General features: G+C 42.2%; 4 protein-coding genes across 16 annotated transcripts in view; all 4 read right to left on the reverse strand.

The window, feature by feature from the left end:
- PXK (PX domain containing serine/threonine kinase like) overlaps positions 1–14,109 on the reverse strand; it is a 67,963-nt gene extending 53,854 nt beyond the window's left edge. For all 13 annotated transcript variants that reach the window (XR_007206103.1, XR_007206102.1, XR_007206101.1 and 10 more), the window contains exons 1-3: positions 13,896–14,109; positions 3,433–3,483; positions 2,721–2,768 (exon numbers count right to left, since the gene is read on the reverse strand). Coding sequence is in view for 9 of the 13 variants with exons in the window: in XM_048315707.1 (XP_048171664.1) it covers positions 2,721–2,768; positions 3,433–3,483; positions 13,896–13,997 (201 nt within the window). In the remaining 4 variants the exon portion in view is untranslated. The remainder of the gene's footprint in view (positions 1–2,720; positions 2,769–3,432; positions 3,484–13,895) is intronic.
- A 2,037-nt stretch (positions 14,110–16,146) lies between these two features.
- Positions 16,147–16,803, reverse strand: HTD2 (hydroxyacyl-thioester dehydratase type 2). The gene has a single exon (XM_048316183.1). It carries the CDS (start codon positions 16,801–16,803, stop codon positions 16,276–16,278), a length of 528 nt encoding a protein of 175 aa, XP_048172140.1. The 3' UTR covers positions 16,147–16,275.
- On the reverse strand, positions 16,794–19,307 carry RPP14 (ribonuclease P/MRP subunit p14). The gene is made up of 5 exons (XM_048316184.1): positions 19,229–19,307; positions 19,058–19,142; positions 18,191–18,267; positions 17,524–17,602; positions 16,794–16,882 (listed from the first exon to the last, which is right to left on the reverse strand). Exons 1-5 carry the CDS (start codon positions 19,297–19,299, stop codon positions 16,826–16,828), a joined length of 369 nt encoding a protein of 122 aa, XP_048172141.1. The 5' UTR covers positions 19,300–19,307; the 3' UTR covers positions 16,794–16,825.
- A 1,452-nt stretch (positions 19,308–20,759) lies between these two features.
- The window catches only part of PRKAR2A (protein kinase cAMP-dependent type II regulatory subunit alpha), a 60,906-nt gene continuing 54,123 nt past the window's right edge, over positions 20,760–27,542 (reverse strand). The window contains exons 9-11 of the mRNA XM_048315535.1: positions 26,174–26,239; positions 25,357–25,495; positions 20,760–24,860 (exon numbers count right to left, since the gene is read on the reverse strand). Of these exons, the coding sequence (XP_048171492.1) occupies positions 24,727–24,860; positions 25,357–25,495; positions 26,174–26,239 (339 nt within the window). The 3' untranslated portion in view covers positions 20,760–24,726. The remainder of the gene's footprint in view (positions 24,861–25,356; positions 25,496–26,173; positions 26,240–27,542) is intronic.

The following is a 27,542-nucleotide window of genomic DNA, read 5'->3' on the forward strand; positions in this document are numbered from 1 at the left end:
AATCAGACTTCTGCTATTTTTCAGCAGAAATTAACATTCAGGCCCAGGTTTTTGTAGCAATCTGCCAAAACACACAGCACAGCACAGCAAGAACACTTCACCACAGAAGAACACCTCACTGAGGGCCTGACCTTGCAAAGACCTCACATGCTTTCAGACACTACTTCTCAGTGGCCCCAGCTCACCACTGAAGCCAGGATGGGCTTTTCCATGGAAGAACCTGGGAATTAACATTCTTATCTTCAAACCACAGCCTGCTCAGGAATGTCTGTTCAAAGCTGCAATAAAATGCTTCACAAAAGCCAGATGTCTTGCTGTGAATTCCAGTACTTCCAGTACCAGCACTTCACTTGACAAAATAGAAGAGCAGCCAATGATCTCCACTGATCTCTGTCAAATAAGTAAAGAGGGAGAAATGCAGAACCGACTGGAAGAAGCTTTTCAATCCAGTACAACTGAGAGTTCAGGGAATCTATCTTGAAACTTTCTTGATACAGATCAGGGTCACATACATGTACCTCATTATTTTCCAAGGTATTTGGCAGGACTGCATTCCCTAGCCTAGACAATTTTGAAATTCTCAATCCTTACTATTATCATATAGGTAGTACCAGATTAACAATAGAAAATTCACATTCCAACTCAACTGCAGCTGTGCTCAAACACATCCACACAGACACACAGAGAGGTCAAGTATGCCACAAGAACTTGGAGAACTTGGGCTTTACACCCAAAAGAAACTCCAGCAATTTTTCCAGCAGATTTTTACCTTTGAAGGAAAAAGATTAGGGTTTGGTATCTTCTTATTGGTTCTTTTGGGAGGGTTGCTTTGTTTGGAGTTTTGTTTGTTTACTCTAATTTCAATATACACAAAATGGGGGTTTAAAGAGTTTAAAAATGTGTCATGGTACTTGAATATTGTGATGGAATATTGTTGCTTAGAGTTTTGGATGGAAACATCTGAGGAGTGTTGCATTGTCTTAATGGATGAGGAAACTTCAGCTCCAGCACCACAAAGAGTAATTTATAAAAAACTCTGAAACAGTGAGAGAAAAGAGCCATTGGGAGGAGACCAACTGCTAAAGCACATGGCCTTCTAATTCAGCCACCCTCTCATATCCTCCCATTGAAGTGAGAGGTACATTTTGATAATCCTTTTTAATATCTTCCAGTCATCCAAGCAGCTAACATTTTTGTCCTGGATCTTAGTCTCTCTTGTTTCAAATTTCCCCTTTGTCCCACTCCGCAAATTGCTGTCAGATAATTTCCTGGACCCTACACTTCTATCATTCACCTCTATTTCAGATACAAAGGCCTTTTCTTTCTAAACTCCATCATACATAACCGATTTACCTTCACTTTATAGACTTGCCACACAGGCCTAACTTGGCAGCACCTGTCATTTCTGGATTTTAAGCCTTAAAGGTCCATTGCCTTCTCTACTAAAGCTGCCTCATTTGAAAGGTAAATGAGAAGGCAACAAAGCCTTTTCATGCCTTAACACACTCCATTCCCTCATGGTTAAGAGTAGCTTGTTATAGGTGGCTGCAAAGTGAACTCTTCCTTCTTTTTAAAACTTTCACAAAATTCTCTCTGTGATCTCTATCAAAACTATGGTTAAGACCACAATGACCCCAAGGTACTCTGATGACTAGTACCATCTCAGCTTGTGTTCCCGTGGGTGTTTGTCTAATTTTAAATCTTGGATGCCTCTGGAGCAGGAGACACCTCTGTATTGCATTTATTCAGCACGCCACAGAGAAGGTTTCTAGGTCATGATAGAAGTTCCTACGTGCTACTGCACATTTAACAGAGTAATTCCACAAGGCAACCACGCTGCATCTGTTGAATTATGACTGATTTGCCCCCATCCACCTGCAGCACAGGAAGCAGTTACAGCGGGCACTCAGAGCACACAAATCAACACCCTTACAGGGTTTTCCTCACCGAGGTTCATCAAGCACATAGTTGATTTGGTTTGATTTGGGGAGGAGGGAAGAAGTGGAAGCAGTATTAAGCTCTTGAGTTCATGCAACATTTAACAAGGGAAAAATTTTGAAGTCACAAGAATCTATCCTCATTCATTTTTTGTCTTGTTTGACCAGTATGGAAACCTCAAGTAATGAGTTTGTCTGCTGTAGATGTTAATCACTGTTGCTTCCCCTGTGTTCCCAAACACATTCACATACCCTGCTTTTTCCCACACAAACTAAAAAGAAATAATTGTCCTAAAAAGCAGAAGAAAACACACAGTAAGTCCAGTGTCTGACCAAGGAGCACTCCTCAGTGACACAGAAAACCATCACAGGAGAAGCAGCATCTGGTAGTGATTTAGAGGAATATAAATAATGAGACACACAGCACTTCAATGCTGAATTTATAAGGTTGGTATGTGCCTTGGCTTTCCCCAAATCAAAGGAGGAACAAATAAAAACACATAAAACCGGAACAAGTCACAGGACTGAAGGGAAAGATTCAGTATCTGCCAATTTCCTCCATTTCTATATAAACTGATCCTTTTGATGCTAAAATTGAAATTTTACAAGAGAAAACTTAAGGGTGAAAAAGTACACATTCAAGTTACATTTGAAGTCACAGTTTCTCTTTACAGCTACATGAATTTTTCTTTTTTCTTCACCACAATCTATAAAAATATCACAAGACATTTTGAATATATCTTTCTAATGACATTTTTAATTTATATGAGGAGTGAAAATTACCTGCAGGCTGTTATTCAGTAAGTCAAAGTCACTATATCGCCTCACAATCTGTAAAATAAAAAACAATGTTCAGGAAACAAATTACTTTTTCCATTAGCATTTTACTCCTCAAAATCCCATCAGAGAAAAGTAATTCCCATTTATGATCATCTTATTTTACAATCTTTGTACAAATGCCTAACTGCTGGATTTATGTCACACTGCCAGAGAGCAAAAAAGAGTTTTTAATCACAGCTCGATCAGACAGAAAATGCATTTCTAAAAATTATCTTAAAACAGTATTTGTGAGCAAAGTTGTCTGCAAACAAGGCATTTTTGCCATATTAGATGTAACAACTTTTCATAGTCATTCATCTTCATTACTACTTCTTGGTTTCATTGGTCTCATACCAGCAGAGCTGTAATTTTAGCACTGAGAAAGGCAAACTGGCATTTGAGATTTTAAAATTATGGTTGTACCAACACACAGTAGAAACATATGACAGGCATTTTCCCTGGAATATTCGGAATAGCAGCAAACATGCCTTCTGTAGCTGGCAGCAATACTGTTTTTCTCTTAGTTTTGACCAAAGGAATTCAAGCACTTCATGTTCTCAATTCCAAATCAACATTTCTCTTTTCAGCTCAAATTTTAAAAGCTAGGAATAGACAACTTTCAAACTCTTCCTAAAAAAAGAATCCTGGTTACACAAACCACAACTTAAGAAATTACCTGCCAACTGTTTTCTGTTGAAACTCCTCTCTGGACACGGATTATGTATTCCTAGTAAAAGGAAAAAGTCATTAGAAATGAGAACTAATGAGCTGAAGAAAGTTATTAGGTACTTCTTCAAATATGACCACTAACATTCAAACCCAGAAAATTCATATCCAGCACCTTGGGGAAAGTCAGAGCTGGGTTTGCTCACACCCGTCCCTAACAGTTGTTACGCTCTGCTTTCCCAGCATAGAAGACAAAAGAGTTCCAAGAGCTTGCAGACGTGTGGAGCACTTGAGCAGTTTAATTTAGTTATAGAAAAAGCCAGCAAAAGCATACTCAGCACACATCTCTACACACAACAGCTGAAGAAACCTCTCTCTACTCACCTCCAGTATCTAATAAGTACCCCCAGGAATTATTGTCACCACCATAACAAAGTAAAATGCCAGTCAATACCCATAGCTGCACAGCTTTTCATTATTTTTGTACTACGAAGGTTACCACAAAAGCTTTGGAAGATGCTTGAGTAACTAGAACATATCTGTTTCTCATGATGTTAATTCCTCATTTATAATGCACGCTTAATGTTAAATATTTATATATTAGCTATGCAGATATATCTAAATCTCAGTGAACCACTTTTAAATTTTAAGAATTAATTATTCTCCCACCACAATTATATTCATAAATCCCAATTCTTTTCAGTCTCTTCATTTCAAGTTCTACTATACCTTTTGTAGACTAATACCGGGTCAATATAGCAATATCATAATTTGAGATTTATCCAGTTATCTCAAAAATAGATATTAAGTATTTCCCACACCTACTCAGACATACTTCAAAAAAGTACCCTACTTACCCCTACTCTGTTTCAGTTTGAAAACACTTTTGATATTTCAAAGATCATAAACAAGGCAAGTCCTTTTTCTAGAAAAGGAAATCCTATAAACCTATAGGATCGTATAGATATACAGAATTCTATAACACAGAGATACTAGAATATAGATTATACTATATATACAGATCAGAATATAGATACATAGTCCTATAAGATCCTATAACCTCCATTTTAGACATTGTTTAATTAATAAGGAAATAAAATTAATCTGGGCTAAAAGTAGTAATAGATACTTCTTTGTCATTAGTATACATAAAACTCTACAAATGCAGCTCTTTTTGTCTAAGTCTTATTGCACATATAATTCCATGGCCACATAATTTACTTTGAGAACCATGAAACTGGAGAGCCAAAAAGTACAATGCTGCTGGAGAAAACGAAACTTCCAACCGTGAGGAGAGCTGGAGAGTGCCCAGAGCCAGATGAGGAGGAAGTAGCCACACCAGAAGCTGTGCTTTTACACTTTATTCTAATTGTGCCACTCTAAAGCTGTAGGAAAAACCATGTCCCCAGTGCCCTTTAAGCACATTCACCATCCCTACCATGCTCAGCCAGGGTGCAGGACCTGCCCCGGGGCTCAGGGTGCCACCAACCCCCCAGGGAACACCCAGTCACACCAGGCACCTGCAGCCACACAGTCCAAGTGAGAATGAGGAATTCTAACCCAAACACAGACTCCCTGCACAGCATTCCCAGGCTGGGACATGCAGGAGGCTCCCTGCACTTGTGCCACCAGCCCTGCCTGCAGTGCAGCAACACGCGGTGCATCGCTGCCATACAGCTCAGGTGACTTCATTCACCCCGGGACAAGCTACCAAACGTGGTTTATGTGAAGTGCTGAATAATTTTTCAATTTCAAATGCCACCAAAATTTTGCTGAACTGGTTACATCAATAGGGGTCTTAAGCAAACAAAAAGGACTGATTAGAGCATTATCTGCAGGTCTTTTCAGCTATTAAAATTAATGCTGCATTCCAAATGATCATGAATAAACAATAATGAAATAACAAGTAAAAAAAAAAAAAAAAAAAGATACTTCCAGCACCTTGTGCTTAATACCAAATTTGTCCATTCTGTAACAATAACTCTATCTGACATGTACCTGCATACCAAGTAGATAATCCAACTAAGTGAGTGTTTAATTCATGAAGAAGTAGAAATTCGGGTTCACAGTTAAAAATCCACTACATGCATTTATAAGTAACTTCTTTCAGGTACCGGGAAGTGTCCTCTGGTTTTGGAATTTGCCTTCTGAACCTCACAGAGTTAATTCCCCTCTCAAATGGAATTAAATGAAAAGCTGTAACACTGAAAAATAAATAAATAAATATACCATTGGATGCAAAAAATGTGGGGCACATCAGAGAATCCCTCCACAGAATTAAATTCTCATTTAACATCTACCAAGTAAATACAGTAAATCAAGAATTACGACAAGAGGCAAAAGCTACAATTACCAGCTGGCATTACCTTGTGTATTCAACCTTAACTAATCCAGGTTTTATTTACTGAAATTTCCTTCCAAAGCCCAGTGCTGCTGAGGCAAAAATGCTATTCTATTTTCTAAAATTCACTTAAAATGTCCTTTATTATCAGAGCTCTCAAATATCTGTAGCAAGTTTGAACCACTTAGCCTTGAGAAGAAACAAGTAAGCATGAAAACCAGAGTGATTTAAAATACTTCTTGTCCTTGCAGCTTAGTTGAAAATAATAGAAATCCAAGATGTCACAAACCAAGACACATAACTGTTAAATTAGAATTAAAGTGTCTATTTTCAGAAAGTCAGCCTGACATGCTCCCTTCATATTCCTTCCTCTTACCCATTTGAAATCATAATTATGGTATCTTCCCGCAAAACAAGAAGCCCAAATTCCCATAAATAGGAACATAAATCCACAGAGCAGATGACATTCAACCAATGCAATTATCTTTGGAAACTGTGTGACAGAAATCAATTCATGGGATACCTGGAAACCCATATTTGCCACCAACATAGCTTTTCTTGTTTTGTGACCATTGCTGCATTTTGGGAAGTAGGAAGAGGCTACTTCACGCACAGACAAAAATTTGCAGCAATTGCTTATTCATCAAGTCTCAAAGGAACATTGGCTGTTTCTCTGAAAAACCACGCCAGTGATGATTCACCACATGCAGTCATTCATCTTTTCTAGGATTTTGAAAGAAGCAGAGTTATTGCCCAATCCCTTGTAGCACTTGCTCTTTATCCAGTAATTGTCATTTTCTATCGTGCCCCGAGAAAATGCGCCAGGACAGGCAGAATACAAATTCATTAAACAATCATCAAAGCATCTTATTGCACACAACCACCCTGGTGAACATGGCTCTTCTGGAGAGCCTCGTGATAAACAAGTTGGGGCTCAGAGATCATTCACACAATAAAATTATATTAAAATAAAACCATATTTGGGCCACAACTATCTGTCCCCACACTCACTCAAGCATTTTCCCATCCCATCCATATCTGCTTTTGTGTCCTAAAGCACCAATCAAGTCCCTTTTTTATGTCACAGGGTTTGCAACTGGAAAGAGAAGAGCAAACACTCTCCAGGTGTGGTCATTAGTTCTGTCTGTATGGAAAAGGTAAGTCCTCACCACACTCTCCATCAGCACTGAGCATAACGAATCATTGTCCAACTCAGCACTACCCTGTCAATACAATTAATGAAAAAGCCTAAATGGTCTTCAGGGTTGGTTAAGGGTTTTTTTTTCCCAAAGCTGGTAATGAGATTGAAAGTCAAAGAACAGCAATAGTAGAAAGCCAGGATAAGAAATACAATCCCATTCCCGGTATCTGCCATGGCTACACATAATCAGCAGACCATAGCATGCTGAGTTCTAGTGAGAAGTTGATACTTCCTATTGCCTCCATGTGGCAACAAGCTTGTCGTGGGATTATAATTAGCACCACTGATATATGCTTCCCATAGGAGCAGAGAAGAGCTTTCAATTCTTCAAGTCTAAATGCACAAAAGCCTTTATTACTCTGCCAAATTCTGTTTTGGTTAGGAAAAAAAAACTGAATTACAACAATCTTCTTCAGAGACAGCCTGATAGTGGGACTGAGATTGTGCCCATAGGAAATAAATGAACGCATAAGGAAAACAGAGGCACCCTCAGGATCATCTCTGTTTAACAGCATCATCTAACATAGGAAAACAGGGTGGAAATGCCTTCAGAAAAAGCTAGTAATTACCAGAGTTCACTTCTGCAAACAATTTTAGGCATCAACAACCAGTCTCAGGGAGGTCTAGGTCAGCTACACTCATGCAGAAATTCCCATCTTTCACTCCTACATGAATAGCTCAGAATTTTTCCTATGACTCAGTTTACCAAATAACTTCAAAGGAGCCCTAACAGCTGCTGGTTGGGAAAGAAAGGTCTCAGCTTGCAGAAGAGAGACAACCTCCCGCTCTGATTCTGCCCACGGGCAGCAAGGTCACTGTCAGCAGGAGTCTCCAACAAGACAGGCCACAAAACCATTCCTAAAACAACCTCCCTGCGTCCCTCCACACAGGTAAGGTTTGTACATCCGCTGCTCTTCCTATCAGTACTGCCAAGCCACTTCATGACACAACCTTGATATTCCTGCAGCAGATTAAAATACATTTTTAAAGATGCCAAGGAAAGTAGTTTTACCTATGGGATCATTTCCTGGCTGCTCCAATTAGTCAAAAAAAGCGGAAAGTGGTGCTGGGAGGAGGAGGTCAGGAGCAGGGAAAGCTGTGTGACCCCAGTTGCACACTGTCATTTCCTAAAATCTTCCTAGCACTACATAGCTCTGGATAGAATTTCTGAAAAGGAATATTTTCCAAATAGCCACATGGATCAGTGACAACCACACTGCATTTCTCCAATCCTTTGCCAGTAACAGTTTCATACTCACTGTGTGGGATTAATGTTATCCTGAACTTACCCATTTTCATGCAGAGCCAAGATTTAGGTGGGGGTTTTTTTCCAAAATTTACCAAGATTAGTCCCTGGTATCCAGCACTTATTAAAACATTAGCATCAGCAGCTCAGAGCTCCTTCCTCAGCAAAATTTTGTTAACATTCCTGGGTGAAAATTGCACAGCAAAGCACTCCAAATGTTTAACAATTGCTCTTTATCACCATTCCTAGGTTTTGAAACAGGAAGCAAACAGGAAAGAAGGCTTTTGCAGAGACAAAATAGGGGAGAAAAAAAGTGGTGAGTTAAGAGATTCTTATAATAAAATGTAGCGTCTCAACAATACTGGGTAATACATGCTGTTTCCCCAAGCAAATAGTCTCTAAATTTCCAACTCAGGATAGCCAGTCTGTTTTTCCACAGATTTCTGCTTTACATCTGTTTAATCCAACAAGCTTGAAAAGCCAACCATTATAAAGATCCAGGTCACCTTCAGGTCACATCAACTAAAAGTTTGAAAGGGCTTTATTTTATAAGCATTAAAGAGAGGAAAGCCTAATTAAGCATGAATACAATCCCTGCTTAAGTAGGCTGGATTGGAACAATTTCTAGTAAGAAGCTCTTTTAAATGTTTATTTAGAAAATCTTCCATGTGAAAAGTAGCAACAACATCAGGAAAGCTGCTCAAGCTCAGAGACCTCTCTGTTACAGAGCACAGTATTTATTTGCTATTGAACAATCTGCCATTAAGCCCATCTGAGGCAGGAGCAGCAGCCATGGTTGGTGTTTCCCTACTTTTTAAACAATGCAGGTGTGTGTGTGTTGCACCACTCACACACTGTATCACTTCCGTAGTAATGAGTCAGCCATTCAATAAGTGAAAGCTATGAAGTAGGACAACTGCAGGGAAAAAATAGGACACACATTTACATGTAATGAAACTTAGTGAACACAAAAAGCTTTGGAGAGAGATGAGAAATCACAGATTTTCAGTGCTCTGCATCACCATGGCCTACACCAGAAAGGCAAATTACTCATTATTTTTCAGGAAATACTCAGTAGCCAACAAAAATATTCTAATTAGGATTTACTGAAGTATGATATGGAAACTAATATTTTGACTACAATCTTCGCAGAACCTACAAATGCAATATTAATTTAGTAACATTGCCAGTGAAAACTGTAAGTTTGGAATACCTAAAATTAGGTGTGATGAAAGAACCATCTTTTGTGAGCTCAGGCTGGAGGAGAGGTGGGAGTAATCAAGCTTACTAAGTCCAGTGGAGGAACTGCATTTCTGAAACCTCAAACAAGTGAACTATAACAGTTCCCTGTGTAAAGCCATGTCTAAAAGTAACTTCATGTTTGTTTTTGTCCAAAGTAAATGCAACTTTGGAAAGACTGAATTCCTTGTAAAATAGATGTGCAAAGTCTTTTACAAGTTTTTAAACTAAACCCTACAGTCCTAGAAATATGTGGCTCCATTTTTCTATTTGGAATAATATAGGAAAAATATAAATGCTTTTCCAACATTTTTCTGATCTAAAAGCTATGAGTGTCAACATTCATCATTGTTTAAGGAAAACTAAAAACTCTGAAAGTCTGTCAGGAGAGGGATTTATTTCAGCTTTTCATTTCCAATTGCCTTTAAGACAACAATGTGCTGTAGCAAAACTGGCTGTTTCACTACTTCAATTTCAAAATATGAAACACATGAAAAAGGAAAATCACTTCAGAAAAAAATAAAGAAATTTTCAGAACATGTACAACTCACCAGTAGTTTTACTGCTGAAAAGACTTGAAGGTACAGATATGCAGTTCTTTATAAGGAAAATGCCTAGATTATCATGGAAGAAAATAGCATCCTATTTTAAGGCTTAAAAAGAAAGCCACTTTTAAATAGTGAATACACAGATAAAATATTGCAATATGAGGCAAGTTTAACAGCCAAAATTTATTAAAGCTTTAGTGCTGAAATTGCCTCTGTTGTCAGAACACAACATTTGGCATCAAGATGAGACACTTGCAAATGGCTTAATATATTGGACGTAATTCTGCTCCTGTTGAAGTCAAGGAATGCAACAGCAACAAAACTTCACTTTCTACAAAAGAGTTGGTACACAGACCTATAAAGGGACTGACTCATGGCTGTGGAAAGGTGCCCAACACACCCCTGGAAGTTACATAGTTACTCTCTGATGCAGTGCTAGTGATTGAAGCATAAAGCAGGAGACAAAATGAAGCCGACAGGGCTTGCTCTTGTAATTTCCAATCTATTAAGTGAGATGTCATTGTGCACCTGCAATATGTACTTTTTTTGGCTTTCAAAATGAAAAGGACTCCACAAACACCACATTATAGGATTAATTGTATTTAAGTGCACATTCCAGCAAAACTCAGACTGCTTGTAACACACTTACCCAGGGAAATAACTTTTGCAAACATAGAAAGGCATCATTTTCATCTTCGAATTATGGTTGGAAATAAATACACAGAAAGAAAACCTTAGTGAACAACTTCATTGTTGCAACACAAAAACATGGAGATTATGTTCCAGCTCAGATGTACTAACTCCGGTAAGAACTTCTGAGCTCTTCTGACTTGAACGGAACACGGAGAGCCTGTGAGCCTATCAGAGAATTTTGCAGTTGGTTCCCTAACAATCTAAAACCCCATTTACAGGGAGTTGACATACTCTTACTAAGAAAAAAGTGCAAATCCTCAAAAGTACATTTTCAATGGTAGCTTAATCTCTTCTTAAATTTCTGGAGATTTCAGGTAAGAACATAGTAGTTTCAGGTTTTGTTTTCAGTTCCATTTTTTTTTTTAGTTTCACCTTCAGCCTCAGGAAACAGAAACTCAGCCTCTGCCAAGTACAGCCCTTGATTCAATGCTATGAAGTTTACACCTACCCAGTCTGTTGTACTAAATTTAAATTAACAGAAACTGCTTAGAACAATACACAAGCAAACTATTCATTTGACACAAGCTTTGGTCTTCTGTGTGATATTTCACCATGTCTACAAAGCTTTTCCTGAAATTCTTCACCTTTTCCTTAGCTGTTTTTTCAGAAGACTGACTATTTTCAGCACCAACAGATGGTTTACATAATTACTAGTTCAGTTGCCACGTTAAAGTTGCACCTAAACTCAGCCTAAGCCATCTTCATATGAATGCTTTAAGAAGCTATGATCTACAGGAAAAAAAAATACAAACCCAAGTTTAAAACAACTCTTGCAACACTAAACAACATTATAAAATCTTAATATATGCTGCTGAAAAAAAACCAGAAAATTTTTTCATGGCTGCTTTTGCTTTAGAACAGGCCTAGTTCTCCAAATCTTAGTTTGGGATAAAGGACTTTTTTAGATCTAAATCTTTTGAAGATACGGCTTTGAGGTGGGATGAGGAACAAACCTAAAAAGCACTCTGTTAACGACAACCTACTTTCTTCTAACTATAATTTAACAAAGTAAAATACAGTCTTCAGGCCCCACAAAAACACTTCAACCCTTATTTCTTAGAGGGGCTTTATTTACAAACCTTTTCAGACACAAGTATTTATTTGTGCAGCTTATTTTTAATCAGGAAAGTTCAAATCAGGGATGGAATCACCCACCAATATGCAAACTATTCAGACACCAGAGACATAAGATGAAGTATCTGAAATGACAGAATAGTCCACTTACATCAAGTAAGAAACCAAGTCTCTGTTAATGGCTTCCTGTATTTTGTTATCCCATACTGGCTCTATATAAACCATCTGTGCTGCACACACTTCAAGCCATCTTTCAGCTATCAACAGAGCTTCTGCAGTAAAACAAACAATTACTAATAGATGTATCTTAGAGACAGATTTTAAATCAAAAGGCATGGTGCTCCAGCATTATGTCATTAACAAAAGATCAGAACAAAACAGAGAAAAGAAGATAATTTTTTCTGCACACCCTTTAGTAACAGAAAACAGAGATGAAAGATGGAGGGCAGCAACATTTGCTATTGCACTCCCTCAGACAAGACAACACAAGAAGTCTGGATTGAAAAAGTTCTGCCGAGTGATCATTCTGAAAGAATTTTGTGACATTTTCTTTTCTAACCAGAATCATGCAAACCAAAGGAAAGAACACAAAAAGCTATTGTCATTTGCACTAACAAAAAGCATAATAAGGAAACAAGTTACTAACGAAAGTTAATCTGGTCTACTAACTGGGGAGTATTAGGAGTTACACAACTTCTCACAGGACTTGGCATACCCATCCCTCAGCTTTTGAAACAGGTAAAAAGTATTACACTTGCCAGAAATTAAACCTCTTTAGTCTTACTTATAAAAAGAGGAGTTGCAACAATTGAGAGCCACAGCCTGATAGATTCACAAGATCCTCTAGACAATTTCTCATAGGTAACTTCTGTTCAGAGAAAGACCAGAACATCAGTAAATGCGAGTTCCTCACACAAAAAATAAACCACTTCTTAGGTGTGAATTATTTATATGAATAGTATTTAGTAAGACAGTCTGTAAATTAGTTGTATACCCCGTGGTGAACCTAGAGTTATTGTCATTCAGGTTAAGAGTATGCAACAGATGCAAAGAACAAGGAAGAGATCCACAATGCAGGAATCAGAGCTGTGTAAGGGACAGAAGGAAACTCTCTCTCCATTTAAAGCACACTTCCCACTAGCATACCTGCTGCTGAGGTACCTCTGGCCTCCTCTCCAGCATCCCTTGCTCTCAGCTAAAGCAGGAATCAGAAATGACAGCCAGTTGTCTGATTCACACTACTGCTTGGTCATACCAAAAGGAAACCCAGTTTTTATAGTGGAAAATAACTGCAAACAGGACATTATGAAATTTGGATTATTACTGTATGCTCAATTCTCATTCTTATGGAAGCAGTGTGCAGGTGTCCTAGGCATCCCAGAAGAATTAATCTGTGACACCCAAGTCATGGCAGGGCTTGTTCTACTGAGTGTCACCGCTCCCCACAGCAAAGAAGTGGGGCTGGGGCTGCGGGGTCTCTGCAGCTTCACAGCCTGCGCTCAGCCACACGGCAGGACCCGGAGGCAAATGCAGCCCATTCACGTGTAACTTCAGCACAGCCACTGAAACGAGGCAGCCAGAGCCCATCTCTGCTCCAAAGGCTGCAACACCCCGAGGAAAGCAGGAATTACAGTAACTCACAGAGCCTCGCTCGGGGCGGACGCGAGACAGCGCGAACCCCGCAGCGGCCGCCCCCGCAGACCCCCGGCGGTCCCTCCCGGGGAGTGTTACCGGCTGCCCCCGGGAACCCCGCGGACAGAGAGGGGGCGAAGGAGCCGGACGACCCTCGGCTCCAGGCGGCGGCACCGCCGCATCTCACCGAGGGGCTCCGGGGCGCTACAACCCGCGCTGCGAGGTCGCGGCCCCGCTGCCTCCCGCACCGCTGCCCCCCGCCCCCAGCCCACCCCGCACTGCCCCGGCGCAGTCCCCCCCCCCCCCCCACCCCGGCCACCCCCAACCCCGCTGCCGCGGGCTCAGCGCAGGCCCCCGCCCAGCCCCGCTCTCGCCGTGCCCCGGCCAGCCCCGTGGACCCCGGGCACCCCTGGGCACCCCCCGTTACCGGCTCCCTCCATTCCCTCCCCCCGCCCCGGCCGCTCCCGCCTGCCCCCGCGGCCCGGCCTGCCCCGCTCACCGTGTGCGAGTGCAGGCTCTGGCTGGCCTCGATCTGCGCTGTCAGCGGCACCGTGTCGTCCAGCAGCACCTTGCCGGGCGGCGGCTTCTCCATGAAGGCCATAGCGGAGCTGGGAGCGGAGAACCGGCGCCGCCAACCCGCTTCCCCGGGGCTGCTCCCGGCGCGGCCGCCGCTGTCAACACGGCAGCGCCGCCACCGCCGCCGCGGGGCCTTAGCGCCGCCGCCCGCCGCGGCCGCCGCCCGCCGCCAGGGGGCGCCGCGGCCGCCGCTCCGCGCGGGTCCCGCCCCGGGAGCGCGCGCCGCGGGCGGGATGGGGACACGAGGAGGCGGCCCGGCCCCGCAGGCAGGAACGGGAAAGGGGCTCGACGGGAGGCTGCAACGCACGCGAGTCGCCCCGCCGCACAAGCCTTGCACGCCCGGTGCTCCTGGTGGCACCGACAGCGGCGGTAGCAGCTGCAGCCCCGGGGGGATCAGCCCCGAGACACTGCTGGTCCTCCCAGAGAGACCGGGAAAATTAAAAGGGCTGGTACACTTGCTGCTCTTTACCTTTTGGGGTATTTCGTGTAGTTAATAAAATAATTAGAATATCCCATATATTCTACTTAATTTCTAGATTTTAGGGTTTGGAGTTGATTTTTTGTGGGGTTTTGGTTTTTGGTTTGGTTGTTTTTCAAAACACAGACTTAAAGTTGTTAGCAACTGAGTTCCACAATGTGTCTTTGATTGCAGCAGCGTAAGAAACTTTCTATTTTAATACTACCACTTAGTGCTTGAGAACTACAAGTTGGACACCTGTCTGCATTTTCTCTTTTTACACCATAGACAGGAATTACTCACACGTAAGATGTTGTAAGACTGCAGAGCTGGAGTTTGTTGTACACCTGGAGCAGGTGTTCATGAACAGCCTCATCCCTCTGTCCTGCAGCTCCATGATGAGAGGAAAATGGACTGTGTGGCTGTGGTTCAGCAGCCAGGCTGGAACAGCAATCCCAACTCCCCAGACTACTACTCCTGCAAGTGACCCAGGAGGTAAGGCACAGATCTGATTAATTTTGTTAATAGGACTTAATAAGACAACTTCCCCCCTGGAGAGGCAGGTGAACAAAGAGCAGGGTAAGGAGGGGGCCTGCTTTGACAAAGTGCTTTGTCCAGCAAAAGCCAGTGATAGGCAATGACCTGAGGCAGATGGAAACGGGAAGTGAAGCAGCTCCTACAGACAAGAGATAAGGAAACCTCTTCCTAATTACTGCTTCCAGGTTGCAAACAGGCCAAACTACAAGCTTTGGAAAGGGAAGGCATGGATTCAAACACCTGAAACATTACCCCTCCCTCTGCTCCAGTGTCACACTAACAGCTGGGGTTAGAGTGTGCAGCTGTTTTACCAGTAGTTTTCATCACAGGTTGAGGAGAAATTCTCTCTTCATAGCAGACAACTTCTGAGGTTATTTGGAGTCAAGGGAAGTTTCAAATGCATTTCTGCTGCAGAGAAGATGGGGGGATAATAGACGCTTTACCAGAACGTTCTATGAGCCACCAATTGGAGGCCTTACTCCTGATGGCCTCAGTCATTCCAAAAAAGTTTTAGTGTACAATAATCTTATGCCAGTATTAAAATAATTTAACCCAGATGATTTACTAATGAATTCACCAGAAATCTACTTTACCAAGGTACTTTCAGTGGACAAAGGGAAATCCATGTTCACACACTCAAGAGAGGATATAGAAGCCATTTAGTTAGTACTCAAATCATCTGCCCTTGCTTGTCTTCCCTTAGGAGCACAAGTACCGTAAGTACAAGGTGTGACAATATATTTTTTTAAAAGCCTCCTTCACTCTGTTTCTGGGAGGCAAGTTTCAGAGGAAACACCACCTGGAGCTGTCATGGAGATTACAACACATCTTGCAGTACTCATGTGTTAGTACCTCCACTTTTGTTCAGCCTGTTGACCACAGCACTGTCCCCTCCCCTGGTGCTTATTGGCAATACAGCTGCTTTGTACAGAAGGAACAAGTTTTAACTGAACTTTTCTGGTGTGGACTGCGATTTTACCAGAAAGAACAGCCCCAGTGTAAGCCCTACCAATCCAAACTTCCCACTGTGGCAGCACAAAGGCCTGTCTAAATGTGCCACTTTGTCACAGCAAGCGCCTAGCTCTGTTGGTTTCACCTTGGCAGTGAAATCCATCACAGTGAAAAAAGGAAAAGCTCTAATATTCATGCAGTTCTAGTAATGTTAAGTTTGTGCACTGTCTTTCAGAAATTTTGAAAGGTTTTTATTGCAAATTTACTGGTTTAAGTGATGTCACGTAAAAAGACAGAGTCAAAATCAAGTGTACATTGGTTCTGGACTTTATACTGAAGTCACACATGATGAACAGCTCTAACTCTCTGGCACCATGACTTTCACCATCCCTTCCATAACAGTTTTCCCACTTTCTCTGACCTGACATGATACAGAAATGTGTGCAACAGAACCCTTCAGTCGTTTCACTTCTGCTGCAGCTGTGACTTCTTCACCAACATACAAAGGAGCTGGAAAACGGATCTCCTGGGAAAGAAATATACATCCTTGACCAGGCATTTTGGTACCCAGAACTGCAGAAATAAGCCCATTGATCAGAACTCCATGGACAACAGTTCTCCCAAACCTAGACTTCTTCGCAAACTCTTCATTTAAATGCAAAGGATTTGTGTCACCTGTTAAATAAGAAAAAGTAACTACATCATTCTGTGTAAAAGCCTTGCTAAGTTCAGCTTTGTCTCCAACTTTTATGTGTAAATTCTGAAATATGGGATGTCCAAGTAGTGAGTTGATAAATGTTAGCTTTGTCAAGGCTCTTTGTTGGAAAATCCCTCCAGAAATCCCATGCCTGAAGGGCTGAAACATTTCCAGGAACTCCTTCTTCATGCAGCCGAACCAACAACCGCATTCAGTCCAAGACTAATTCTCTACTGTTGCCAGATAACGCAAGTAGAAACGGAGATGTCTAGTTTGGGGAAAGAAAAAACCAACAGAAACTGAACAGCTAAAGCCTTAAAAAACCCCACCATCAAATACACTCGAAGTTGAAAATACTTAAAATTTTCCTTTTATATGCTAGATTAAAAACTTAGAGCTATGCCTGAGCAGATTTTTGTCTAGCCATGGCTTCAGAAACAAAGAATTCTCAGAACTCATTTTATTAAGCAGCATCCTCTGGAAAAAAATAAGCTCTGGAAGTGCATGTTCATATATGCATTGTTAAAGAAGGTCAGCTGACAGTGACCAATAGAAAGGCAAAAAGTGGGGTAGGGAAAATAAAACCTGGACCAACATGTGGGCCATGAACAACACTTGCCAGAAACTATTTTCTTGCAGATACATTAATGACATCAGGCTTGTCACTGGACAGAAACCATAAAGTAATGAGACAGCCGCTACTGTCACATTGTACAAGATTCATTTTAAGATCAGAACTGCTCAAACACAGGCCCACACACCTGCACTGACAGGCACTTTATTCCCAAACCAAGGCATTTTTGCATCTAGGCCATCTTTCTATGAAAAGGCAGCAGGCTTAGGCAGCCTGCCAAGCTTAGAGCCAGAGCTGACATCTGGGGGAAGCCACCCAACCCCGCAGGGCTTTACCTGCAGCACCCGGAAAGCACACCTCCTGTTCTGGTAGAAGCCAAGCAAGGTTAGAGCACTCCACAGCTTGACAAGGCCACTAAATAAAAAGAAAACAAAATATATTAATAAAATTTGGGGGGTTTTGTTTTCCTGCAGCATAGACATCTCAAATTAAAAAAAATGTTATGCAAAGAGTAACAAAACCTTAACAGTTTAACAGCAGATAATTTCACCAGAGAGTTCTAGCAGCAAAACTGTATCTTGAAGGATTATTGCAGTGGCTGCAGTCTCTTGTCTTTGACACAGAGATATGTACTGTAACCTCAAGTTCACTTTACCAGCCCTGTTCTTGTTCCCTCTGTGCATTTAAGCTCCTTCATCACCTAAATCACCTGCAGTTGTCATCACCATTTAGAGTAACTATTCTCATCTTTACTACACAAAGAGATTTAAAGTCACTACTTCAATAGTGCTTCCTTCCTATCTTAAACCATTAAAATCATTCTGGTTTAAACCAGGAACAATGTACTGATGCACGAAGTTACCAGTAATTATTTTCTGCATGCTGTATGCACGTATCTGCAAGTTAGGCTTAATTCTTCAAAGGCCATTCTTAGTTTAAGAGTTCTATTTTCTTATGAAAAATACTTTCATGGCATGGAAGCTCGTACTGACTACACCTTACCTGCTAATAACTCTTAATATGGCAGACAGAGTTTTTTCCTCATATGTTAAGACATCAACAGGCAAAGCTGCTCCAACCTATGAAAAAACATGGTTTTTAGTAAGTATCACCCTATGTTCTTATCATGGTTTATAAGTAACTGATTTCACCCCCAGCATGTGACATCATTAAAGGTGTTACAATTACGCTCAAATCTCACACAAGTGTTTCAGCTACACCACCACTGGAATTTAAACAGCACCCTTCCTCTCAGAGTTCTTTAGAAGCCACTTTTATTTCCACATTACACCTGGAGAAACACAGACCCAGAGGTGATGCAACCTGCTTAAAGTCACCCAGCAATAAACAGAACAAAAACAGTACTGTGGACCTTCCCATCCACAAAGTTGTTCCCTTTTTAAAGCCTCTCTACAGCAAAAGCATCAATACCACAAATTCTTAAAAACAAGTATCAAAGAATGGCTTGAGCGGAAGAGACCTTAAAGTTCATCCAGTTCCAGCCCCACTGCTATTAGACCGCTTCCACTAGGCCAGGCTGCTCCAAGCCCGGTCCAACCTGGCCTTGAGCACTGCCAGGGATGGCTGAAGCCGCTTCACTATGGGCACCGAACAGAAATGCACAGCTTCACTAGGAGCAAGTCAGAACGAGGGCTGGCGAGCAGGTAACCGGTTACCGGAGGGTCGAACCCAGAACATTTACCCTGCCTCGCCTGCTCCTTCGGCCCCTGTCCCCCCGCTCGGACACTGCTCTGCAGCCAGAGCGGCCGTTCCAGGAGGCAACCGCCCGCTCCCGCAAGGCTCTCCCGGCCGAGCCCGGAGCCGCCGGCCACGGACAGACCCCGATTCCGGTCCCGGTCCCGGTCCCACCTCTCCGTGCAGCTCCCTCAGCGCTGTCACCACGAGCTGCTTGAACTGCGCGGCGTTCGGCCGGGCCCCGCCGTCGGGCAGCTCCCTGCAGGACGGAGAGCACAGGGGTCAGGCGGGCTCTGTGGGGGCTCTGTGGGGGCCCCGGCTCGGGGGGACGGGGGTGTCACTCACAAGCGCACGCGCAGGTAGTGATGCTCGGCCGCGCGCCGCAGCACGCGCCGCTCGAACGCGGCCTCCGCCATTCCCCGCCCCGCCGGGCCGCGCGCGCCGCCAGCCCGCCCCTTCTACGGCGGCCGCGCAGGGTCATCGTCGCCAGGGCAACCGCGCGGCGCCTCCTGCGCGCGACCGCCACAGGCGCGGCCCGACCGCCCTGAGCCGTGGCCGCTCCGCCGAGCGCCGGGCCACGGGCCCCCGGCAGCGAACGCGCCGTGACCGACCCGAGCACAGCCCTGCAGACGGAGGAGAGCGAGAGCAGTGTCTGAGTCTGAGACGAATCTCTGGGAAGCGGCGGGAACAGATAGTGTTTCCAAGTGCTGCACGCAAGCTTTTAACTTCACTAAGGCAAACACGGCACGCTGCACCACAAACATGCTGTTGGAGACGGGCACGCAGAGATGCTCCTTCGCTTCTCCAAATAAATGTGTTGGTCCCGATGCAGTGCCTGCTGAAGGTGCTGTCTGGCACCAGGTTACAAACACTGAGGAGCCTCTGCTGCCCCAGCCTCGGTTTTGCAAGGACACACAGCTGAAACAACTCGAGAAGTGCACAGAACGACGCTGGCAGCCTGTCTTTGCACCTCACCAGTCAACAGCTGTTCAGATGATAAAATAGCACAATTTTAGTAGCTTGTACCTGATCTAAAGATTGGCGTGAAATGTATCCTTACCAGAGAAACAGCAGAAAGGATGGAAGTACGTTTGCTCTGCTGAAATAATTAACATCCTCAAAAGAAATTCAGAGAATCTCCCTTCTTTTACCAAAAGGTTTATCCAGGAATTAGCACCGACACCAGCACGGTAACACTGCAGTAGCCCAATGGACAGATGACGTGCTTGAGTCAAGGCCCAACTCACAGGACACCTTTTGCCTGCACCTTCACACAGCTCAGTCTGTGCAAAGGTCCTGCATGAACTTTCTCATGCTTAGCACCACAATCCACCTGAACTCCGTTCCTGGGCTGACTTAAAAACAGGACATAAACCACCGGACATTCAGAAATAAAACTTCAGCAAAAGCAAATTCGATTTCACATGTACCACAGTAATTTTCAGATTGTTAGTTAGGTTAAATAAAAGGCAGCTTGCCACATAAAATTCAGTAGCTTTAAGTGTAGGCTAACACGAGAGCTTCAGGAATACTGTGTTTCTCCGGGGAACTGAGAACCAGTTATTGCAATGCTCAGTAAATCAGTTCTACGATAATTTGGCAGACTTATCAGAGCAGCCAGTTTTATTGGGACCAACAGTACCTACAGAAGTTGGTATTACTTTTAGGATATTAGTAAAATTTCATCACCAAGCAGCAAAACTTGGAGATCAGGTGCTGTACAAAATCTCTTTTGGTTATTGCAGTAGGGCAAGTGCTGCTCTCTATGAGGCTCTGGCAACAGGAACTCAGGCATTCCAAGTGTATCCAGGGAACTGTTGTAAGGCTGGGGGTTGTGTCAGCTGCAGCGAGTCAATAACGAGCACACACAGGACTGTACAGGAAGGCTGGACACAACAGGTCAGTTTTTTATTAACCAAAAGTGAAGCTGAACCCCAGAGTGGTTTAACTCGTTAAAACCATATGTTTATATGGCAGATATTTTTCTTTCATGTTCGACACTACAGTGCAAGAACCAAACTTCGCAGCTGTTCATCCTTTGAGAATCAAGTAGTAAAAATAAAATGAATTAAAATAAGGGTCCCTCAATGAATCAATTAAAAAAAACATTTAACTCAAAAGAACAGACCAATTTTAAGAACTGTCTTATTGAATTCTCCCAAGTGAAAGACCTTTAAAAGCACTTGGAGCCTTGAGGTAGCAACTTTATGCAGAATTTAATTCCCCTCCTGCCCCACAGAGGAAAATTAGTAGCGCATTATTAGCTCCAGCCAGCTAAGCTGTGTTGAGTGTCTCCTGTGAGGTGACTTTCTCTTGCCTCTTGAAATAGCAGTGTAGTGCTGCAGAGCGCCAGGAGGAATCCACAGGGAAGGCCTCTTGAAATAAAATTTATGGTTTGAAAAAAGTTAAAATGATCAGCAACGACTGTAACAATAAAAATTATCTGAAGTGAAAAAACCCAACGTGTTTGTATTTTGGCAAGACTAGTTTACAAATACAAGTCAAGAACAAGAGTCTGCTTTCAGCCAACGGAAAATAAAGAATGGAAGTGACATTCAAAGGGGTTTCGGAGGTTTTTTGCCCTCTGTGCAAAATTGCACTTTGTTTTTAAAGTTTTAAGTTTTGCACTTTTATTTCTAAGAAAAGAGCACTTCTGCCCTTTTTTCTTCTTTTACATTGTCAAACCTGTGCTGTGACATTAGACAGAAATACCACGTGCCAGGATATTTAACCACTGAAAGCTCCTCTCACTGACTTCACAACAATCACAAGCAGGGAATCACAAACAGGAGATTTGTCTTCCTCTAAGCCCCGAGAACATGATCCTCTGTGCCCACTTTGCTGCTGAGTTGTTTTATTAAAAACTAAATCCCTCTTTAGTGCCAATTTCAGAGACTCTGTGGTGGATTTACTGAACACTGAGCGGTAACAAAACACCTGGGCTTATTCTCAGTAACAACTGCAATGAACAGAGTGTAAAGCAATGAGCTGAGATACAGGGATGGGGCAGATGGTCACAGATAGGTGCTGTACTCGCTCCCTGGACTTGGTATCAGCACTCGCACATGGCCCAATTTTGCTCACTGCTGGTGCTCTAACCAGATTCCTGGCAATATTGAGTATCTCACCAAAGCTTCTTTCACTACCTTCATGCTCCAAAACTGTATAAACAGGCTGGTTAAACTAGACTAAACTAATCAGGCACATTGCACATTATCATTCTTAAATGGATCAGCTCCAAGTCAGCTGCCTCTCTACACCATGGAATGATGCTGCACGGACCCTGGATGCAGGATGGCACTGCCCAGTATACCATTGCTCCAGGGAGCCCAGAGAAAGGTAAAATTTCAAAAGCTTGTTCTTGTTCACATGGGATCCCAATCTTTTGATTTTATATTCTCATCTTTTCCTTTGAATTTTAGAAGCCATCAAATCCTGCCTTCCAGGCAGAAGTATCTCAAGAATCTGACATCAGCCTTGCCTGGTTTTTGGTTAAGCTTCGGAACAACTGCCTGTGTTTGCCTGTGCTGAGGTTACAGTCCTGTCCTGCACAGAACCGAAGGCATTAAGAACCAGAATCCATCTGTAAGACAGCCCAACCTGCCAGTCTCCTCTGGATAAAGGAGAGGATATTCTGCCTGGGAGCAACAAAGGCCAGCTGGTGATTATTCACAGCAAGTTTCTCTTTAGCTCACATGACAGTTTAGGCAGCACAGAAGCTCAGGCTGGTTCAGAGACCAGTTCATGTTTGGTTCACAGGACAGTCACAAGCTGGCTTCAGAAACACCCTTTGTCATGGAGCCCAAAGTATCTTAAAGTTGTATCTGCTATCACTGCAAGGAGCTGATGAGTGGTTTTTTTCTTTTTTTTAGTCTTTTTTTTTTGTTGTTGGTTTGGTTTGGGTTTTGTTTGGTTTTTTAAATTCTGTGATGAAAACAATTATTTTTGTCTTTGGTGTTAAACCTTCGAAGCATGAGTGAAAAGTACCTGCTGCTTCTTTGGCTGTAATTTATGACAAAGAAACAGCCCAGGAAAGCAAGGGAAATTCACTGTTCTAAAATACATGCAGTTTGAACAGCCACTAGACATCACGACCAGGACTTTAATAATATGGAAACACCAAGTTCAGTGGTGTCCATTACAAATCATTTGCATTATATAAAAATATGACTGCAATTACAGTAACTGGACAACAGTCATTCAAATTTATCAACTTTCCATCTTACTCATATTGCAGGAAATGGGAGAAGCTCATCCAGTATGGGGAAAAAAGTGTCCAGAAACCAACTCTGTGATGCTAAGCATCTCATGTCTTAGAGAAATGTCCACTGTAATAATTAAAAGCAGGAATTCAAGATTAGCATCCTTCCATTCTTGCTTACATGGCCGTGAATAAAAAGAGCAGGTTCTGTTACACTACTATTCACAATTAAAATTTTATAACCCCATAAAACACCAGTATGTTTTGCATGACCTGTGGAAGAATGCAAACTCAAAGGGTTACTAGATTTATTACCTCCAAATTCAATGTCTTAATATATATATTCTATTTGTACACCATAAAAATGTCCTTCTTATGGTCTGACTCTTATTTAGATAATACCCTGATAAAATCTCAGCCATATGCCAATTAAGGTCCTTAAAGCTATTGAAACAGAATCTACCTAATAAATGCTGCAAATTTAACAGGTATTTTAGATCATTAGCTTAGTTATCACCTAAACCAAAAAGACTCCTCAAACACACCAACTGCGTAGTTAGCAAAGACATTTGCTTTACAAAGTCAAATGTTGCCAACTTTTGAAAAGTATGGCAAATCAACGTGATATTTGGAAGCAATCAAGTGTCTAATGAAGTTAAAATACTGTGAAATGTTAGGACTAGGGGAAGCTCCTGCAAACAAGTGCAGAAGTAGTCTTCATTTAAATTACAAAACATTCACCTCCTTAAAAAGCTTTAAAACTGACCCAGTCAACAACTGCACCCTGGGAAATGTAGCAGTATAAAGGATCTCTGTAAGCAAGAGAAGGTCATATATTGTGATCTCACCACCATAAAATGTACTTAGTGTCAGGAACAAGGAGCAAATTTGGGGAGATGACAATTATGACACCTTCAGGCCATTTGATCTGAACCACTGCACTTTGTTGGACACCATAGAGTAAACCAATTTTCTTTGCTGCTCAGAAAACACTTAAAATACATTTTCTGCATCTGGTTGCTAAGCAGACTCTCCCATGTCTCCAGCTCAGTTTACTTGGTTTAAAGAGCTCTCTATATTTATTACCTGCTCCTTTCAGCAGGTGGACCAAAACTTCAGTGCCATCTTATTCATTGGTTCCATTGATACTTTAACTTCAAACCCAGATGCTACAATTAAAAGCAAATTTGACATTGTGTAAGGAAAGCATCAGATGAGGGAAATCAGCCTGTAAAAGGCTTGTATTCCACAGGCCGCCTCTGCAGAACAGGCAACCTCCCACTACAGAATCTGATGGGACAATTTATCCCAACAGTAACATCCAGAAGGAAGGAGGCTTCTATATCTTGCACACTTTGGGTTTCGTATCAGGCACTTGAACTGTTGGACAGATGCCATTCTGAACCAAGTGAACATAGGGTTAGAATCATCTTTAATCTAGGTCTAATAATGAAGTATCAGCAGCAAAGTGGAGGCAGGGAGTGAGCAATCCATCTGTGCTGAGACTTGTTTATGGTTTCTAAAATGCCCAAGAAAACAGCAGAAGTAACTGTTCCGTAGTGTCCATTGTCCTTGTGAGTTGTGTTGCTGATAGGAGGCTTTTCTGTGTCTTGAACTAAGAAGGCATTGAGGTACCCTGTGCCTAATTCCCTGGATCCATCAGGTCCATGCTAGAGCCAAACATTGCCACCAGTTGCTCCTCGTAATGTGTTATATTCCTCTTCATAATGTCCATGCAGGGTCCAAGCAACCTCTCAAATGCTTGCACATCCATGACTGTAATGGAACAGAGGTGAGAACAAGACTGTGTCAAAAAGGATACCAAATACCAATCTGGTTTTTGAATTCAGAACACAGACCTTCAGTTGAACCCACTTAGGGCTGAGGCTTCAACAGAAACCTCATTCAACAGAAACAGAAATCACATTTCTGATTTCCCTCTGTACTGTTATTTGGAGAAACAAGATTAATGAAATAGAAACTTGATCTCAAGGATAAATACAGAAGCCAAATACACCCCACAGTGATATTAAAAGATGACCTAAAGGCTATGTGTGACAAGTACAGGCCACACACAGAGAAAATAGAGAATCTGCCATGAGGAAGCAACTTCCACTTGGAGCTCCACTCCAGCCCATGCTCCTGGCTTCTGGAATCTGACTGCCAATTACCAAACAGTTGCTGGGTTTTGAATGGCTGCTCACTCAAGCACGGACCATGACACAAGCAAAGAACAGAAAAGGATGACTACAAACATAGACCATCTGCTTACCTAAACATTTGACCTCCCCAACAGCATAGGCAGAGGCTGCTCTCGGTTTGTTGGTAACAAGTGCAAGCTCTCCAAAATACTGCCCTCTGTGACACCGGGCAATCTCCACTTCTTGATTAGCTTCTTTACTCGTCATAGTCTGTCAAACAGTGCAGTTTCATTATTTGCACACAGTTCTGTCCTTGTACAAGGCTGCAGTTAATCCCAGATACTTTACACATGTACAACAGCTCCTTGGTTTCAGGTCTTTAACCTAGCTGCTCCCAAGTCATGGTGGAACACCTCAACAACATGTTCAATTGGAAGCTTGGTAAGAAAAACACGTGCCAGCCCACAAGTTTTGAGACTGGCAGGTATCTACTGCTACAGCTTTGGGAACTGCTGTTACCTAGCCTAACACAGGCTTTATCATGCACCACAGGCTGTTCCCCTGGCTGCTTCAGACTGTACAGAGATCCATTCAAATGCCAACATCTAGTGTGTCACTAGAGATAACAGACCCCACGTTTTGTAATGTGCAATCTTCTATAATCATGGAAGAAAAGTTTCATCTCCAACCTTAAGGCCAGGGAGAATGTATCAGGTTAGCTTGCAGAGCAGCAGACAGAAGCAAAAGACCTTTGCAATTCAGTAAAATGACTTCTGGCTGCTTCAGAACGGATATGGGAGTTTACAACCTACATCACATGAATAATGATGATCAACATAATAAATATATGTTAAAATAACTCAGGGTGGACTTTTTCACATCTCTTGTATTAATCAGTCAAATCAGGGATTGATTAATACAAAGCCTAATCACTCAATTTGATCTCACCTTGCTTTTAATCAAGATTTTTACTTCTCCAGATTCTACAATGTAAAAACAGTCTGCTTTGTCGCCCTGTGAAGAAGAAAAGGTAAAATAAATTCTTTTTTACTTGACTGTGAAAGTATGCATAAATGGTATTAATGCATTCACTTTGAACTATGTCTTCTGCAGAAATCTGCTAGAATTGACAAACACTCAGATTCTTAACATTAAAAGGTGACTGGTTGGGTAATATACCAGAGGAGCCCACAGGGAAGGAACTATTAGTGCACATCATTCAGTAAGAGGGCAGGAGAAAAGGAAAACACAAAGGAGATTGATGATATATAGCAAAATCACTTAAATGCAAATCTTCTGATCCCAATGGAAGTAGGCAATAGTCAGTGAAACTAAGCAGAACCTAGAAATTCCAGAAGCAAATTTTAATAAAACAGGGTTTTAGCAACTGTGTTTCTTTCAGCAGGAAGAAGGTTCCATTAAACTCTCCGTGGCCCTGCTTAAGCAGAGGGGTTGGACAAGGTGACTTCCAGGGGTCCCTCCCAACCTCAACTCTTCTGTCATCCTGTGAGAGGTTCTGGAACATTTTTCACATCTCTCTCAACCTCATCATGTGTCAAATCCTCAAGTGATCCCAGTTTACATCTGCTCTGGATAGCTTCACCAGCACTTTATAATTTTAAAGTTTTATCTGTGACAGAAAGGACTTTCCCTCTGTATTTGCCCCTGTGGGCCTGGCATAGGGCGGGAACTCAGAGTGGAGATCTGCAACATGCCTCCTGCTACAAACCAAAAGCAAAGAGACTAAAGGCTTCAGGGAGACAAAGGCTGGAAAAGGGACTGATAAGGGAACAGGAGCAGCTCAGCAGAAAAACCTGAAACAAAGTGAGGAGAGAGAGAAATCTGACATTAAGTCAAGTGGTCAAGGAGATAAATGTGATGGGAAGGATGGAGAGAAATGGTTGTGACTGGAGTATGAAATATGGGCTGGGAGAAGATGATGTAAGATTTAAACATGGAGTTATAGAAAAAATTAGGCCTTTAGCTAAGCTTCCTGGGGATGGTCATAAGTCATCCAGTGCAAACTTTTCATTCACCGTTGCCAACTATCACAGCATGAACTAATGCTCTATGATAACTTCTGAAAGAGTAACTACTGAAAGAGTACTTTGTTTTTAAAAAGAATGGAAACAAACTGAGTGGGAGACACCCTCATAACACTACTAACAATTTTCAAGTGCTTTAAAGCTTACTGCCCTTAACTGAAGGGTCAAATTCCAGAAAGGTAATTAAAATGTAAAACTACTCACAAGAGAAAAGAAGTTCCTGGTATTGATGCAACTGGTGTAATGTAAGAGTTATCATATCTTTTCCAAGC

This window comes from Corvus hawaiiensis, chromosome 11 (assembly GCF_020740725.1).
Source record: "Corvus hawaiiensis isolate bCorHaw1 chromosome 11, bCorHaw1.pri.cur, whole genome shotgun sequence".
Taxonomy (NCBI): domain Eukaryota; kingdom Metazoa; phylum Chordata; class Aves; order Passeriformes; family Corvidae; genus Corvus; species Corvus hawaiiensis.